The 15,005-nt window shown below is 40.6% G+C and overlaps 1 protein-coding gene across 6 annotated transcripts in view; it reads left to right on the plus strand.

The window, feature by feature from the left end:
• The window catches only part of Tp63 (tumor protein p63), a 205,187-nt gene that overhangs the window by 171,230 nt on the left and 18,952 nt on the right, over positions 1-15,005 (plus strand). For 3 of the 6 annotated variants that reach the window (XM_021653965.2, XM_060370153.1, XM_021653970.2), the window contains 6 exons: positions 2,655-2,841; positions 4,637-4,752; positions 6,039-6,148; positions 6,806-6,930; positions 8,667-8,749; positions 11,192-11,328. In XM_021653965.2, the coding sequence (XP_021509640.1) occupies positions 2,655-2,841; positions 4,637-4,752; positions 6,039-6,148; positions 6,806-6,930; positions 8,667-8,749; positions 11,192-11,328 (758 nt within the window). Of the gene's footprint in view, positions 1-2,654; positions 2,842-4,636; positions 4,753-6,038; positions 6,149-6,805; positions 6,943-8,666; positions 8,750-11,191; positions 11,329-15,005 lie in introns of all 6 variants that reach the window. The other 3 variants (XM_060370152.1, XM_021653966.2, XM_021653969.2) reach the window with 1 other exon arrangement.

The following is a 15,005-nucleotide window of genomic DNA, read 5'->3' on the forward strand; positions in this document are numbered from 1 at the left end:
TAACAGCACTCATTATTTAAAGTCAGCAGCTAGACTGCCCACCTGCCTCCCCAAGGATGAATAAGGATTTATGTTTGATGCGGGCTTCCTCCTTCCTTCCTTCCTTCCTTCCTTCCTTCCTTCCTTCCTTCTTTCTTTCTTTCTTTCTTTCTTTCTTCCTTTCTTTCTATTTCTAACAACTGTTTCCTATATCCTAGGCTGGCCGCAAACTCACTAGGTAGTTAAGGATGACTTTAAAGTCTTCCTCATCTTACCCATGACTCCATATCCAGGTTCTATGGTGCTAGGGAGTTTATCTAGACAAGCTCTGTCACCTGACATGGACCCCAGCCTTGATAACTTTTCTTAGTACATTTTTGGCCACTTTAGTCTTTGCAGCTTGGTTTATAGTATATTAATTACTGCAGTGAATTGCCACTCTTAGGAACTTGTCCTATTCTGAACATTTGCTCTTTCTTCTTTCAGTCCTTACCTGCTTGGAAGGAGACCTTGGTTACTTTCATTTGTTAGCTGACAGAATTGTTTTTCAGTCGTGTGTCCTAAAGCTCTTTTTGTTTCTGAAATGCACTAAATGACGACATAAAGTCTTCTTGCAACCAAAATACAAATAAATACGCTGACTTCTTTTGAGCTCTCCAAAGAAATAAGTTCTTACTGTGCCCAAAAAGGACCTTTCTGTAAAGTCATCATTTAAGAACCCAAGAGCAAAATATATTCATGTACATTTCATTCAGCATTTCCCAAGAAGAAACTTATTTCTGTGGTTGATTTTTGGCAAGCTTCCTTTACTTCAAGCAATGAAAAACCCTTTTGCTGTGTGTAATCCATAGCCTGTGGGCATGAAGGACTGATTTTGCAATACCCTCTTAGCACTAGGAAATTTTAACTGAAAGTTTCATATGCTGAAATACTCAGAATAAATATTGTTTCAAAAGGAAGCAAGACAGCCAGTTTAAATGAGATTTTTTTTTTTTTGTGGGTGTTGTCCTTTGGCTAGATTTTGGGTGGGTCATATAAAAAATGTACTTCTCTGTGATTTTGGCTCTGTCCTTCTGTCTCCTGTCATTCTGGGAGGAGGATGCTGCCAGCTTAGGGCGACAACCCAAGGTGTTTATCCTCTGTTTGGGTATGTGTTACTAGGTACCCACTCTTGGCTATGATTTCTACAGCCTGGGTGATTTTACCTCAGCATTGGAGTGAGCAGGAATGCAACAACAGGGCATCCACATGGGGAGCTAGGCTGATAAGGTTAACATAAACTGAGGATCAGAAAAAAAAGAAAAAAAAAGCAGTTTTGCTCTGATTCAGAGGTAGCAAAAGGCGGCAAGGCAGGATAGGGCATTTCCCCTTAGGCCTTTGGCATTTTTCACCATATTTTGCCAGTTCTAAATCATCTTAACAGGAAGCATATCCTCCCTGAAGAAAAAAAAAATGCATAGGAAGGAAAAACTTACTAGGGGCTGGACAGATCTGCATGTCTGTATCAGCTCTATTTGGAGCTGTGACTAGCTTGCTTACTATTCTGCTGGCCCTCTGGGTCAGAGGACCAAAGGCTTTCTTCAGGTTTCTGTGTGTGGTCTCTCTGCAGAACTAGACAGTAGGTAGTGAACTTAGGAGAGCTCGTGTTTAAAGGCACAGCATTTAGCTCTGGATTCCAGACAAAATCTTTTCAGTCTTTGCCAGACCGCCCCCCCCCCCCCATCTTAAAGACAAGTTCCATAAGCTCTAATTCCTATGAATCTCTTAGAAGGACAAGGGAAATTATAGTCTGCTAACCATAAAGCTTGAAACAGTGTTTCCTGTTTCTGGTAACCTGTGAAGTTGTTTGTGCTGTTATTATGCTCAAAAATATTTTTTTCCCTAGAGTTTCATACAATGTTTTAACCATATTCATTGCCCTGTTCCATCTCCTCCCAGATCTAACCTCTCCTCCTTACCCACCAAATTTCCTGTGCTCTTTCTCACTCCCTTTCTAGCCCATGAAGTCCAACTTGTACAGACCAAGTATACTTGAGTGTGGAGCCTACGAGCCTGGTCCACCTACCAGAGGTCATGCCCTTAAAGAAAACCGACTCCCCCTTTCCCAGAAACTGCCTCTTGCCAACCTTTTGGGCCTTTTGAAAAAGTCAATTATTTTCAAAACCACTATGAACTTAAATTTTCTCATCCTAAAGACAGGGGGGAGAAAAGACCAGGCCTGGTGGTACAGGTCTTTATACCTAGCACTTGGGAGGTAGAGTCAGGCAGATCTCTGTGAGTTCCAAGCTAGCCTGCAAGTGACATATAGTGAGACTTTGTTAAAAACAAATGAACAACAAAAACAAAACACAACACAGAGAGAGAGAGAGAGAGAAAGAGAGAGAGAGAATACTCAGGAAATAACAGTATAAATGCACTATGTTTTGGAAACAAAATTTTAAGGTAGCAAAGATTATCAATTTATAATATTCATATTATATATATAATATATAATTAATAAATACAGCTTTCTATTACAAACTTGCCACATTTGTAGTAGCCAGAACTTAGCGTGTGGCTAGAAAATCTTTCAGGAGTGGTTGTGTTTGTTATTATTGTTATGGTTTGATTTGTAGTAATATTTCATATTGGTTTCTCTCCCTTCTGCCTGTGGGCCCCTCTCTTCTCCTAAGCAGTATTCCACCGAATTGAAGAAGCTGTACTGCCAAATTGCAAAGACATGCCCCATCCAGATCAAGGTGATGACCCCACCCCCACAGGGCGCTGTCATCCGTGCCATGCCTGTCTACAAGAAAGCTGAGCATGTCACTGAGGTTGTGAAACGGTGCCCTAACCATGAGCTGAGCCGCGAGTTCAATGAGGGTAAGAACAGTGGGATTCTGGGATTCTATTACTGTCCAATCAAACTCCTTGATGGTAAAGATGGTGGTTCTGATTCCAGACTAAGAATAATAGTAAATAAATTCATGGCTTTCCCAGTCATTGAACTACTTGTGAATTTACTCTTCCAAATGAGAGGTTATAAGCAGAATAGCACCATATTGTGGCTATCGTATGCTTTGAATTGGGTGCCTTTTCAAATTTAGAGGAATTGAAGGCTGCAAAGACCAAAAGAAGGAACATAAGAGAATTGATGTAATGAACAAACAGAAAAGTAAAAAGAGAAAGGAGAATAAAAATTGAGAAGGCAAACAATCGGTAAGAGGAATAAAAAGATACAGAGCAAATGGATAGTGAAAACAAAAACAACAACAAAAAACGAGTTATCCACAAGGAGTCTTTGGGACTCCTTTTAAGTCCTGTGTCTTTGTATAATCTATACCTCTATTCTGAGTCCCACATCCAACAACAGTGTTATAGAAGAAGTGAGTGTTCCCAAGGGTTCACATGGATCTGGCATTATGGTTTCATGAAGGTAAAGTAAAAAGTACCAGAAGATAGAAAGGGTTCAGAGTTAGAACACTTCACTGAGAATACTGCAAGAGTAAATGTTGGGAGGTAAATGTTGGAATATATGAATAGAAGGCATGGAAGAGTTTGCATGAAAATTTCATGGAAGAAGAAGGAGGATGGATAAAGACTTAGAACACAGTTGGACACTTCATACTGATTCACACATTAATTTTTAGTTTTGCCTACATGGCTGCATTATCCATATTTCTGTGTCTTGCTTTGTGCTTCATATATAACACAAAGAAAATGTCCCATATATACAGGATTCATCCTCAGTTTGCCTAAATGTCTGTGTTCCATCAAAACGACAATATTTTGAAGGTTTTCTTAATTTTTCACACAATGTTGTTCTAATCAAAATAAATAGTGTTGCAGAGACTATGTTGATATTCTTAGCTTTTTACTTTTATTGAATAGTTTTTGTACTGGAACTTCATAGCCAAAGGGTAAAAACAGCTTTATGATCCCTAAGTCTCAGAATACTTTCTTTTGGAGTGTTGCCAAACATCACAGTTTTATGACTGTGCCTGGGCTTTTTGTAAAATCTGCTCCCTTTTCTTGACTCCAACCAGTGACTCTTTCAACATAGTAAAGCCAGAAAGCCAGAGAGGTTCTTATCTTTAAAACTAAATCTAGGTCTAAAGATGGATAGGAGAGAGAAAATTCAAAAAGGAGCTCAGGCTCACCACCTTCTGGTATTCAGTTTTGTTTTGTTTTTTTTTTTTTTTTTTTTTTTTTTTTTTCAGTGTCAGGGCTTGAACCTAGGGCCTTGACTATGGTAGGCATGTGTTCTATCACTGAGCTCCATGCACAGTAATTTTCTTCTATTTCTCATTTAGTACTTTAGCCAAACAGAGTCTTAGACTATACTTTCTTGTTTGTTTGTTTTCTATTGCACAAGGAAACTAGAAAAGTTCTATGTAATGGATGAAGTCAGTGATGTGGCATTGAGTTGCGTGAAAGCTTGGATGCTTACCCTTGAGCTGCAGAGCATAGAACCATAGAGCTCTTTGTGTTCATGTGAAATGTCAGACATCATCTGTGTTAGACACTGGTAACAAGGTCTGTCCTTTTCTCAAGAATGAATGTTTCCTTTAAGACACGGATGGTTTCTTAGGCCACCATCATTCTTTCCATGCTATTTTATGTCATAGTCTTTATGATTAGGGTGAATAAACTATTTTGTCTTTTTTCTGACCCACAGGACAGATTGCCCCTCCTAGTCATTTGATTCGAGTAGAAGGAAACAGCCATGCCCAGTACGTAGAAGACCCTATCACGGGAAGACAGAGTGTGCTGGTCCCTTATGAGCCACCACAGGTAAGCAAACAGGGCAGAGGCAGACCTGCAGCTGGGCTAGCAGGCCGGTGGAGATAGCACACATCCAGCAACATGCGGGACCTAACATTCTGTCGTTGTGTTCACCCTTGTCTCAAATACTTCTGAAACATTCTCTTAATATCTCTTTTTCCCATGTTACCCTTCTAAAGATCCTACATGTGGGCTGGAAAGATGGCTCAGCAGTTAAGAGTCCTTGCTTTTCCAAAGTTCAGTTTCCAACTCCACCCCCAAAACACACATGATTCCTCACAATTGCCTGTAACTCCAGTTCCAGAGGATCTGATGTCCTCTTTGTCCTGTGGGGGCACAACAGGTACATGCCCCGCCATAACACAGACAAAACACCCATATACATTAAAAAAAAAAAAATAGGCCTCTCTTTAAAGTCGTAGCGTGTGTGCTGAGTTAGCTTGGTAACTGGGCTCTACACACACCACCCGGAGAGTGATGCTTGTAAGCCCGTTTGATATGAAGCATGGTTTTTCCCAGATGACAGAGAATTGATAGTACATGTAAACAAATGCTAGGTGTGCTGTGTATTTTTTTTTTATAGTCGACTATAAATGGGAGAAGCTGCAACATTATTTGGCCAAAGTTTGCCTGAACAGACGGAGCATTTGTAAATGTGTCGTGCAAAGCACAATAGAGTCACAGGGAGTATACAGTAGCAGAAAGACTACAGGAGTAACAAAGCCAGTCTACTGGGGCTAACTGGGGCTGACTGGTTATGGGCTCTTTGGCATATAGGTCATCCTCTTCTGGCCTTTACATGCCTTGTGCATAAATGAACGATTTAAGTCGTCTAATTCTGAGGGTGTTTTAGCTCCAAGATATTCCTCACGAAAATGTATGTTCAGACCTATGCAATATTGTTTTATCTTCAGAAGGAAAATATTGCTGGAGAATTGCTGCCCGTTTTGGCATTTTTAAGAAAAAGAAAAGCTCCCCTTTTCTAGAAATATCAGTATGGTATAGACTGAAGTGAGTTATTTGCATCAGCTTGCAAAAGAATGGGGTCAAAAAGCAATGAGCCCAGTGTGACTCACCTCGCCCTTGTTGCTCCAGTGTTGGAAACGTTCGTTTGAAGCTTTCTGTATGTCAAGATAAAGAGGGCTCTCTAGTGGACTTTACGATATCCTTTCCTAGAAGGAAACATGCCCTTAGAAGCTGGGTTCGTGAGGGCAGACCTGAGAACAGAAGCATCAGTTGACACCATCACTGGCCTAAGTTACATCATCTGTGTGTTTCTTTTTCTCCTGGGTCAGGTTGGCACCGAATTCACAACAGTCCTGTACAATTTCATGTGTAACAGCAGCTGTGTTGGAGGAATGAACCGCCGTCCAATTTTAATCATCGTTACCTTGGAAACCAGAGAGTAAGTGGCATGTGCGGAACTGTACTTAAAAGCAACCCCAGGCAGAGAGCGAAATGGAAAATCCATGTGTCCTTTGGATGCGCACTGAGAAGCCCCAGAGTCAGTGCTTTGTGCTGAAAATCCACTGTAAACACTGAAAGATCTGAGAAAGTGGAGACAGAGAAGTGTGGGTCAGAGGAGCTGGCAGGGGGGTTGGGTGTGTGTTGGGGGAGCCAAGGGGGCATGTAAAGTCACTTCATACCTGAATTCTTGACATTTGACTGGAATTGTTTCTGATAGACAGTGTTTGTTTTCATGTGGCCCCAAGGTATTTAACAGTTTGCTTGAGACGTCTGAGCTACCCAAGGGGATTTTATCCAGGGACATGCCCCTGGCTTAACTCAGGTTTCCTTCAAAATATGTAGCTAAATACAGCTGTTCGGCTAATGGCTTGGAGGTTCCTTTGCAGAACAAATGGAATGTTCTTTATTCATGTTGCTTGTGGCACGCAAGCACATTCCTGCTCTGCCAGGTGCTCTCAGTCCTTCCTCTGAGCAGCCATGCTAAAGGGTGGTGAGGGTGCACATAGGATACCCAACATCATTAAAAAATAGCGGGAGAACCCCAGGGGACCTTGACACCTGTAGCGCCAACCTGTTATTCTTCTCGAATTTCCAGTGGGCAAGTCCTGGGCCGACGGTGCTTTGAGGCCCGGATCTGTGCTTGCCCAGGAAGAGACAGGAAGGCAGATGAAGACAGCATCAGAAAGCAGCAAGTGTCGGACAGCGCAAAGAACGGTGATGGTACGAAGCGCCGTAAGTAGATGTAGTGGCCAGATGGGGCAGGGTCAAGACTTCTCCAGATGTAGGAGGGCTCTGCGAGAGCCCTCACAGAGGAAGGCTGTGTGAGGAAAACTATGAGGTTCCGCAGTGAGTGTGAGCAAAGGCCTTAGAGCAAGTAAGACTACGGCTGGTACAAGTAGAGAGATTGCACTGGGCCGCAGAGCACACTAAAGCTTGCCTAAGCTATGTATCCTGGGTAGGAGATCTTAGTATTAGGTTCCTCAGAATCTGAATCCGACACCAGTAGCATCAGCAACATCTGGAAACTTGGCATATTCTCATCCTCTCTCTGGACCTGCTACATCAGAAACATCCAGTATTTCATTTTGTAAGCCCTCTACTTGGGTCAAATGTTCCCCAAAGCTGCAGGCAATAATTTATCTTTCAACTATTCAGCATGAGGCTAAAGCACTGCCAGTTCTCCTCGGGGCTTTGAGGAACAGCGCCATCTGAGAACATGTTTCCTCAGGCACAGTCCAGGGATATAGATTTAGTCTTACTGAACCTTGTCTTCACATGCTGACCGGAATGAAGCCTCAGCTACCTTATCATGCGTTCTTAAACTTGCATTCTAAGTCATTAAAAATTTTAATGGAATATTTCAAGAAACCTAGAGTACACAAGAATGGAAATGGAGATGCTCCCGTTGGAAGGGGTTTGTGTGACCCATGGTATATGACTTGCAGAGAAATATTCTAGAAAGCACTTTGCATCAACATAAGCCTAATGGCACCGAAACGAGTTAGTTTGGGTTTTGAGTGGAAAACAAACAAACAAACAAACAAAAAGGCTCCACTCTGTGCCCTCAACTGACCTGAAAATCTCTGCATGTATCAGGTAGGCATTGAATTCACATCAACTCTCCTCCTTCAGTAGTCCATGTTTGAGAGTTCCAGGCCTAAACTTCCATGCATCATCTTCAACAGATATTTTGAAGCCTATCATGCTACTATCTTTTGTGAGAAGGGCTTAATCTTATTATCTATTAGTGTTCTGATGAATTCAAATTTAATTGTTCTTTAGGGGAGAACAATTGACTTGCAACTGTTGAGCATGATATGTTCTTATTTGTTTGTTTGTTTTTGGATTCTCTCTCCCGGATAACTCCTCATGTAGCTCAAATGTGTCACAGATGCATTTCCTCATTCTAGCTTCACTCTTGCACCTGCAGCTGCTTAGAGCAGTAGCACATCCTATCTTGGGAGTTCTATTACCAACAACTTGGTAATTTAAAGTAAGAACAGGATATCTGAATTTTGGTGAAAAGATCATTTTCACACCCTGGATCCTTTCTGATTAGAGAATCTAATTGAAAAACCTCAGTGATTCTTCACTTGTTAATTTCATTAATTCCCTTATTTTGCTTTTACCAACACAGTCCCTGTACCATGCACTTAACTCCTTAGGAGATGAATGATCTAAAGCATAAAACAGCTTTTCATAGAAAAAAAGCAGGCAGCAGGTATTCCAAATACCCCTCAGCATCCCGGGTTTGCCTTTCTGATTACCTTTTCTAGCTCTCTCCTACCTTTTTATTTTATATAAAAGCAATCAGCATCAATTAGATGGCACTTAGCACAAACGCCCTTCAACTCACAGGTTGCCGGGCTGTTTCTGTTTAGCACTTAAATATCAGATTCGCTACATCAGCAGTGCGGTAATTTCCCGGGATGAAACGTGTATCTTCCTTCCTCCAGCGTTCCGTCAGAATACACACGGCATCCAGATGACCTCCATCAAGAAACGAAGATCGCCAGATGACGAGCTGTTGTACTTACCGGTGAGTCACCCTCGAATTCTCACGGTTGCAGCTGCTTCATTTACCCTTCCCCGGATGTGCATTTATTAGATAGATGGCCATCACCCCGTTACCTGGGGCAAGAGGGAAAGAACTCTCACTCAGCTGTTGTCATTCACAGGATATAAACCTAGACAGCTCTCTGGGTAATCTTTTACAAGGACACTAATCCCGTCTACCAGGGCTCTACTTTCACAACCTCGATAACCTGCCAGTACTTCGGAATTTAGGATTTAAACATACGAAACACAGAGAAGGCAAACACATTCAATCATAGTGGCAGAAAGAGGTGTAAAATAAAGCAAAGAGATTTTTCTTTTTAGATCCTGAAGCTATCCTGAACCTTGAAATATATTCTTACTGTGAGCCCTTCTGTTTACTCCCCCATCCTATCAAAGCTACCCTCATAATAGGACATTGTCAGTCAAACATTTCAAGTCAATTCACATGTCATTACTTGTGAGCAATAAAACTTTTTGACAAGGCTTTGCCATTCCTCAATATTTGTCGAAAATAGTTCACAAAGTTGGTAACACAGCAATTAGCTGTGTTCATCTTTTGGGGTGCATGTGGCTATCTGACACATGTCAGCCCCAGTAACAGTCAACTCAGAGTCCTCACCATGTCCATCTCTTTAAACACTAATCATTTCTGCGAGCAGGAAACACTTGTTTTCTTTTAGGGAGTGTTAAAAAGGAAGCCAAGCAAGGCAGAATCCACAGTTGTGTGTGAAAAGCCAGAAGGCTTGGCCCAGTTCTTATGTAAGACTATCCTTCACCTTCTGCGGGTCACTAATGAGGTCACTTGATTAGGCTATGGTTAGAGTTCACTGAGTTCTTACTACCCTGGGTCTTTGCCGTCTGATCGGCTCCTGCTGTTCTTCTTAGACTTTGTCAAATATTCGTTACCAATGTAACCCTGATGCCATGCAGGCTGATATAGGTGGCAGTGCCAGGAGCACCAGCTGAACAACTGCCCCGTGATTGGAGCTTCTGCTGCTCAGCAGGTTCGGGTGTGCGTGTCTCCTTCCCAGCATTCACAGGCCCCAGAAAAAATATGACGGGAAACCTGCTGAAGTTCTTAGTCTTGTTCCTAAAGCTTGACTTAGAAACTGAATTGTGTCCTTTAGGTAAACATTACACCTGCTATTCTAACATTCCATGAAAATCCAAGTGTACTGCTAGGAGGAGTTGCTGTGCTGAACTGCATCTAAAAGTCATGAAAAGTTAAAGTCGAGCTTATGGGACAAGAAAAAAATGGAATCAATTCATTTTAAGTGACCAATAGGCTGGATCCTGAGTAATTGTAAGGAAGTATGGAACAAGTTTAACTTCTACTGAGGGCATACATACTAGATTGGGTAAGGCTAAGGATTAATCTTGGAGAGCAGAGGCCCTAAATCAGGGTGGGTTTCTTGGACAAAAGAGATGAGAGCAGGGATAACAACAGCAGAGGAGAAACTGGGCACACTCTTCTGTCTTTTGTGCTCAGGCCAATGACTAGGTACAGCAGATAAATGCATAAGATCCAGAATGCCTTGCGCCTTCACTCCCAGGGCCCCAAAAGTTCTCCAAGTACGCTTCTGGCTCCATTCTAGCTCAATCCTTCTCTTCACTTTTAAAATTGCAAGGAAGCTGTCTTAAAAGAAGCATTCCGTTTTCCTCATGAAAATGTCTGTCATTCCAAAAATAATTTCTTTTTCATGGTCGTTATGTTTTATAAAGTTGTAGCTGAAACTGAATCATTGCTGACATGACAAGAAATCAGCTGAGGTTCTTAGTCTTGTTTCTAAAGATCCATATAGAAACTGAATTGTGACCTTTAGGTAAACATTAGGGGAAAGGAAGTATTGGCTTCCTATGAATCTCTGGTTCTACATCTCAATAGATTAATGGAAAGCCTCATTTTATACATGTTTTTGTTTAAAGGGGTCTTACTTAATATATGTTGTAGGCTCATCCACACTGAGTTCATGGTCCATAGCATGGTACTTCACACTTGGATAAGGTTTATCTAACATAAGCATTCTCTCCATATGGCTCGGCACCACCTTTTCACAGTTAGGGATAGTAAGCTGCATTTTAGTTTGGAGCCCATCTTACACAACAACGTCATCAACAGAAAACACAAAAATATGAACTATGTGGCCATAAGCAGACTGGAAAAAGAACATTAGTTCACAGCATGAAAGCCAAAACAAGAGCAGAGCCTCTCTCCTTGTTCCCATTTAGCTGGGAATGCGCACAGATGGATCAACTCATCTGTAACTCACAGAAAAAGTAGCCTCTCTGTTGCTATTCAGGTTACAACTATGTATGCTTGAGTAGGTGCATTTACCAATACTTAATCCTCAGACTATGAGAACTGACTGACTCCTGCCCAGTCTGCAGCTCTTCATCTTCCCGTCTTCTGGCTTTCACTTAGGTGAGAGGTCGCGAGACTTATGAAATGTTGCTGAAGATCAAAGAGTCCCTGGAGCTCATGCAGTACCTTCCCCAGCACACGATCGAAACTTACAGGCAACAGCAGCAGCAGCAGCACCAGCACTTACTTCAGAAACAGTGAGTGTGACCCTGTCCTTTCAGGAGGCATGAATGGGGGTGACTGTTGGCTGTTCATTTTCATCAGCAGTAGGCTAATGGCAGAAGCTGACATCCTGAGACTACATATAGTCCATAACAGTTTGGAAGAGCTGGTTTGGCACTTTTTCAGTATTCACTTTCTGTGTGTCTTGTAACCTTTCTTTGGGGAAATTTCACTTGTGATCTGTTATGAGCCCCATACTCATACTAATACTTACTAATGCTCTATTCTAACAACAATATCTACTTCAAAATCCTTCTCTCATCTCAGAGGATTGGCCTATGTATCTCTTAGATATACACAATTATTTAAATAAAGAATACCAAGGAGGTATGCCTACAAAGAGGTGAATTGCTTCCCTGATGTGCTGACAAGGATTCTGAGACCTAGCTCTGTCTGGTGCAGGACACAGTGATAATCAAGTTTCTGAGTTTTAGTGTCTTTGTTCTAGACTGTCTTCCAGCAATACACTTTCAAATAAAGGGGAAATATTTTACAACCTTATTAGCATATGCATACAATCTATTCATATGTTAAGTTTTGCCTTCCTGCTTGGTGCTTTGATGATGTTAATTGTTTTGTGATGAAGAACAAGAAGAGAATAGTTTCTCTGAAAGGATGGTAGAATGGCAAATCAAAGCCCTGTTTACACTTATCTTTTAGTGCTTAAGTATAATCATTTGGAAGTCTAATGCATTGTATCTTAGTATGGGTGCTGCCTGGGCTACAGTAGGTAATATCTAAACTACAGCTTTGATCCATTTGAAAAATTTCAAGTACTTAACCATTCAAGAAAAAAAAATGAAATGATATCCAAAACTTCCTTGACTGAGAAATTATTTTTAAGTTACAGTGGTAATTTATTATAATAGTCATAAGGTTTGACTAAGAAAATCTTTAAAATGGAAATGCAAGTAAACAATAAATAATGGTTATTTCCTGACACTGTCTGCTATTAAGGAAAGTATAATGAAAGGGGTTCCCACCTCTTTGTTTTTAATCAATATCAATGTTGCTAAAGAGGGTAGACAATACCTTTAATAGTCACAGGCAACTTCTGAGTGGTCAGCAGCAGAAGATTCAGAAATGAGCACAACCCCTTTTCAGCTTGGAGCTATTGAACACGTAAGACCCTTTTGACTAGAAAACTTCTTACCATATCTGACATGAAAGTTTTACAGCTCACAACTGTATCATTTGTATAGAAGATCAATAATAAAATTCAATCAAGTTGTTGCTTGGATACTCAGAGTACTCCAAAGGAAAATCAGAATACACAGAATTCTTACTGACCACAGGGATTCTTTTGTATATCCAACATCAATATATGTTACGATATTTAAGTACAGAGTCAATTTAGTTCACTTAAAAAGCATACAAAAGGGATCAAAGGAATACATAGCAAAACATAGCAGAATGAAGGGGGCTATGGAGGAGTTCCTTCCTTAGAGAAGTTGGTCACAAATTACTTCTGGCTCTTTCTCAAAAACTTTGACTCAGCCAACATGACACCAGTTGGATTACATTAGGCACTAATGTTTTGTGTTGAGCTAGTTCTGAGACTTCAGCTCTGGGCTTTGTTTTTCTGGTTAATGGAAAAGAACTGTGAACACAGGAACTGGTAAGCACTTCATTTTCCAGTAAAGCACAAGAATTAGGCATTTCAGGAATCGCAGATGATCTCTTATAACTCATCAGTTTTATGATTGTATCAGAACAGCAGTAGACACCATAAGTGAATGAGGGTGGCTGACACATGATTACCTTATTATGGAGTCTGAAGCTTGCATTTCATTTCATTTTCTCATGTCATGCTTGCTATCTCTCCCATGTTTAAAAGTGTAAAGCCACTGGGGACTCATGAACCATGCTAGAGAGCTTACCAACCACTCTTGGCAGATAAATCTGCTGCCCACTTTTTGGTGTTCTTTGAAGTGGAGTTTCTGTTTGCTAGGCTCATCAGAAAGCTAATGCGTGTGTTCTGGAGAGTTATGACAAGAGGATAAAAAGTCCTGAAGTCAGTATCTAACTGCAGCCTTCAGTTTATAACTCTTTTGTCCTATGACAAGCGAAGCATTTCTGCTTAGCTGTCAATGCTCTTAGCGCTACCCTCCCTTTATCAAAGCACACTATAGTACTTAACTTTAAAATGGAGATGAGAAGGATGGGGCTCCTGCCTTCCTGTAGTTCGCATCAAGTGGTGACTTCCTAGCCAGAAGCTCCTTTGGAATATTAAGAAAGCTTTGCAACTATCAGGACTGTATAAATTAAGGGACCATTTAAGGAACCTTCTGTAGATTACAAGAGAAAGCGAATAATCTACTATCTTTGTCTTACCGACTTTATGAACAAAGTGGCTTGATTCTGGTCAGGTGCTCATGCTACTTGTGTTTGTTTATGCTCTGTAGATGGAAACACAGGTCTTGTATCTCTGGATGAGTTTTCCACAGGTAGCTGATTGATTGGCTTGAATCGCCCCAAAGGGAGTTTTTATTATCTCTTCTTTATGGAACATACCTATCTATTCCATCTAGAAGAAAATGCATGCTGAAGTTGTGCTAGCAAAAATGGTCTAAATTTTTTTAGGGACTTATTTCCTCTGTTTCACGGGAGTAGCTAAAGATGAGTAGTGAGGGGTTAGCTACAGAGCAACCTGTGTGTTCGTTTGAAACAATCACGTGCATGGTTTTGAGCTGGTATCTCACAGCTGTGAAAGCTTGTGCATGGAAAGCTAACAGACCGCAAAATGAGATCTTTGCAAAATACAGATGTTTGGTCTAATTATGCCTTTACAGCATTACATGTACATGTCTCACTGATGGTTGACATGAATCCATGTAAGTTCTCTAGTTGCTACAGTCTTGAACTGAGTTTTTTTTTCCAGCTCTTTTATTTTCATGCAACACTCCAAGAAAAGGAATGAGTAGACAAAGAAAAAAATAGAAATCTAATTTCCTGGCAATCATTTGAAAAGAACAAATCAACTTATAAAGTGCCTATAATAGCCTGTGATTTCCTTTCTAAAACCTAGTACCAATTCTATGCTGGTACAGAATCAAAAAAACTTTTTTTAGAATAAAATGAAAATTTTAGGGAAAGCAATATACTTTCTACGAGGTGGCAGTAAAATATTTTCAGCTTAATTGCTTCTTTAGTCTCCCAGTCTGTTTTCTCTCTGCTTGCTTTTCACATGTGCATGGGTTTATTTATTTATTTTTGAATCCTTTGTAGTTACCTTCATGATCATAGGCTGTATGGAAGATAGATTGTAAACTGAGTTGCTGTGATTCAAGTTGTTATAGACATATGTGGGCTTTATACTGTTTAAGAAGAAATTATATTTCCATTAGCATGCCCATATTAGTACAACTATAGACAGTTATGTTTATTAAAGCCTGAATCTGTGGAGAGGACAAATTGGATCCATTTTTTTTTCTTACTAAATTCTACTCCCTCACTGTTCCATAGGCATTGATTCTTAATGTTAAGCTGCAGTTATTTGACATCTGTTTTAGCAGTCCTTAAGTTTTAGAATAAAGGCCCATATGACTTGTTTTCTCTTTATAATTCACCCTTGCATCTTCTGACCTCAAGCCAGTGTGATTTTCTTACACTTTTCCCAAACTCTCAGCTTTCTCTGGGAACCTGCATTTTG

Source organism: Meriones unguiculatus, chromosome 17 (assembly GCF_030254825.1).
Source record: "Meriones unguiculatus strain TT.TT164.6M chromosome 17, Bangor_MerUng_6.1, whole genome shotgun sequence".
Lineage (NCBI taxonomy): Eukaryota > Metazoa > Chordata > Mammalia > Rodentia > Muridae > Meriones > Meriones unguiculatus.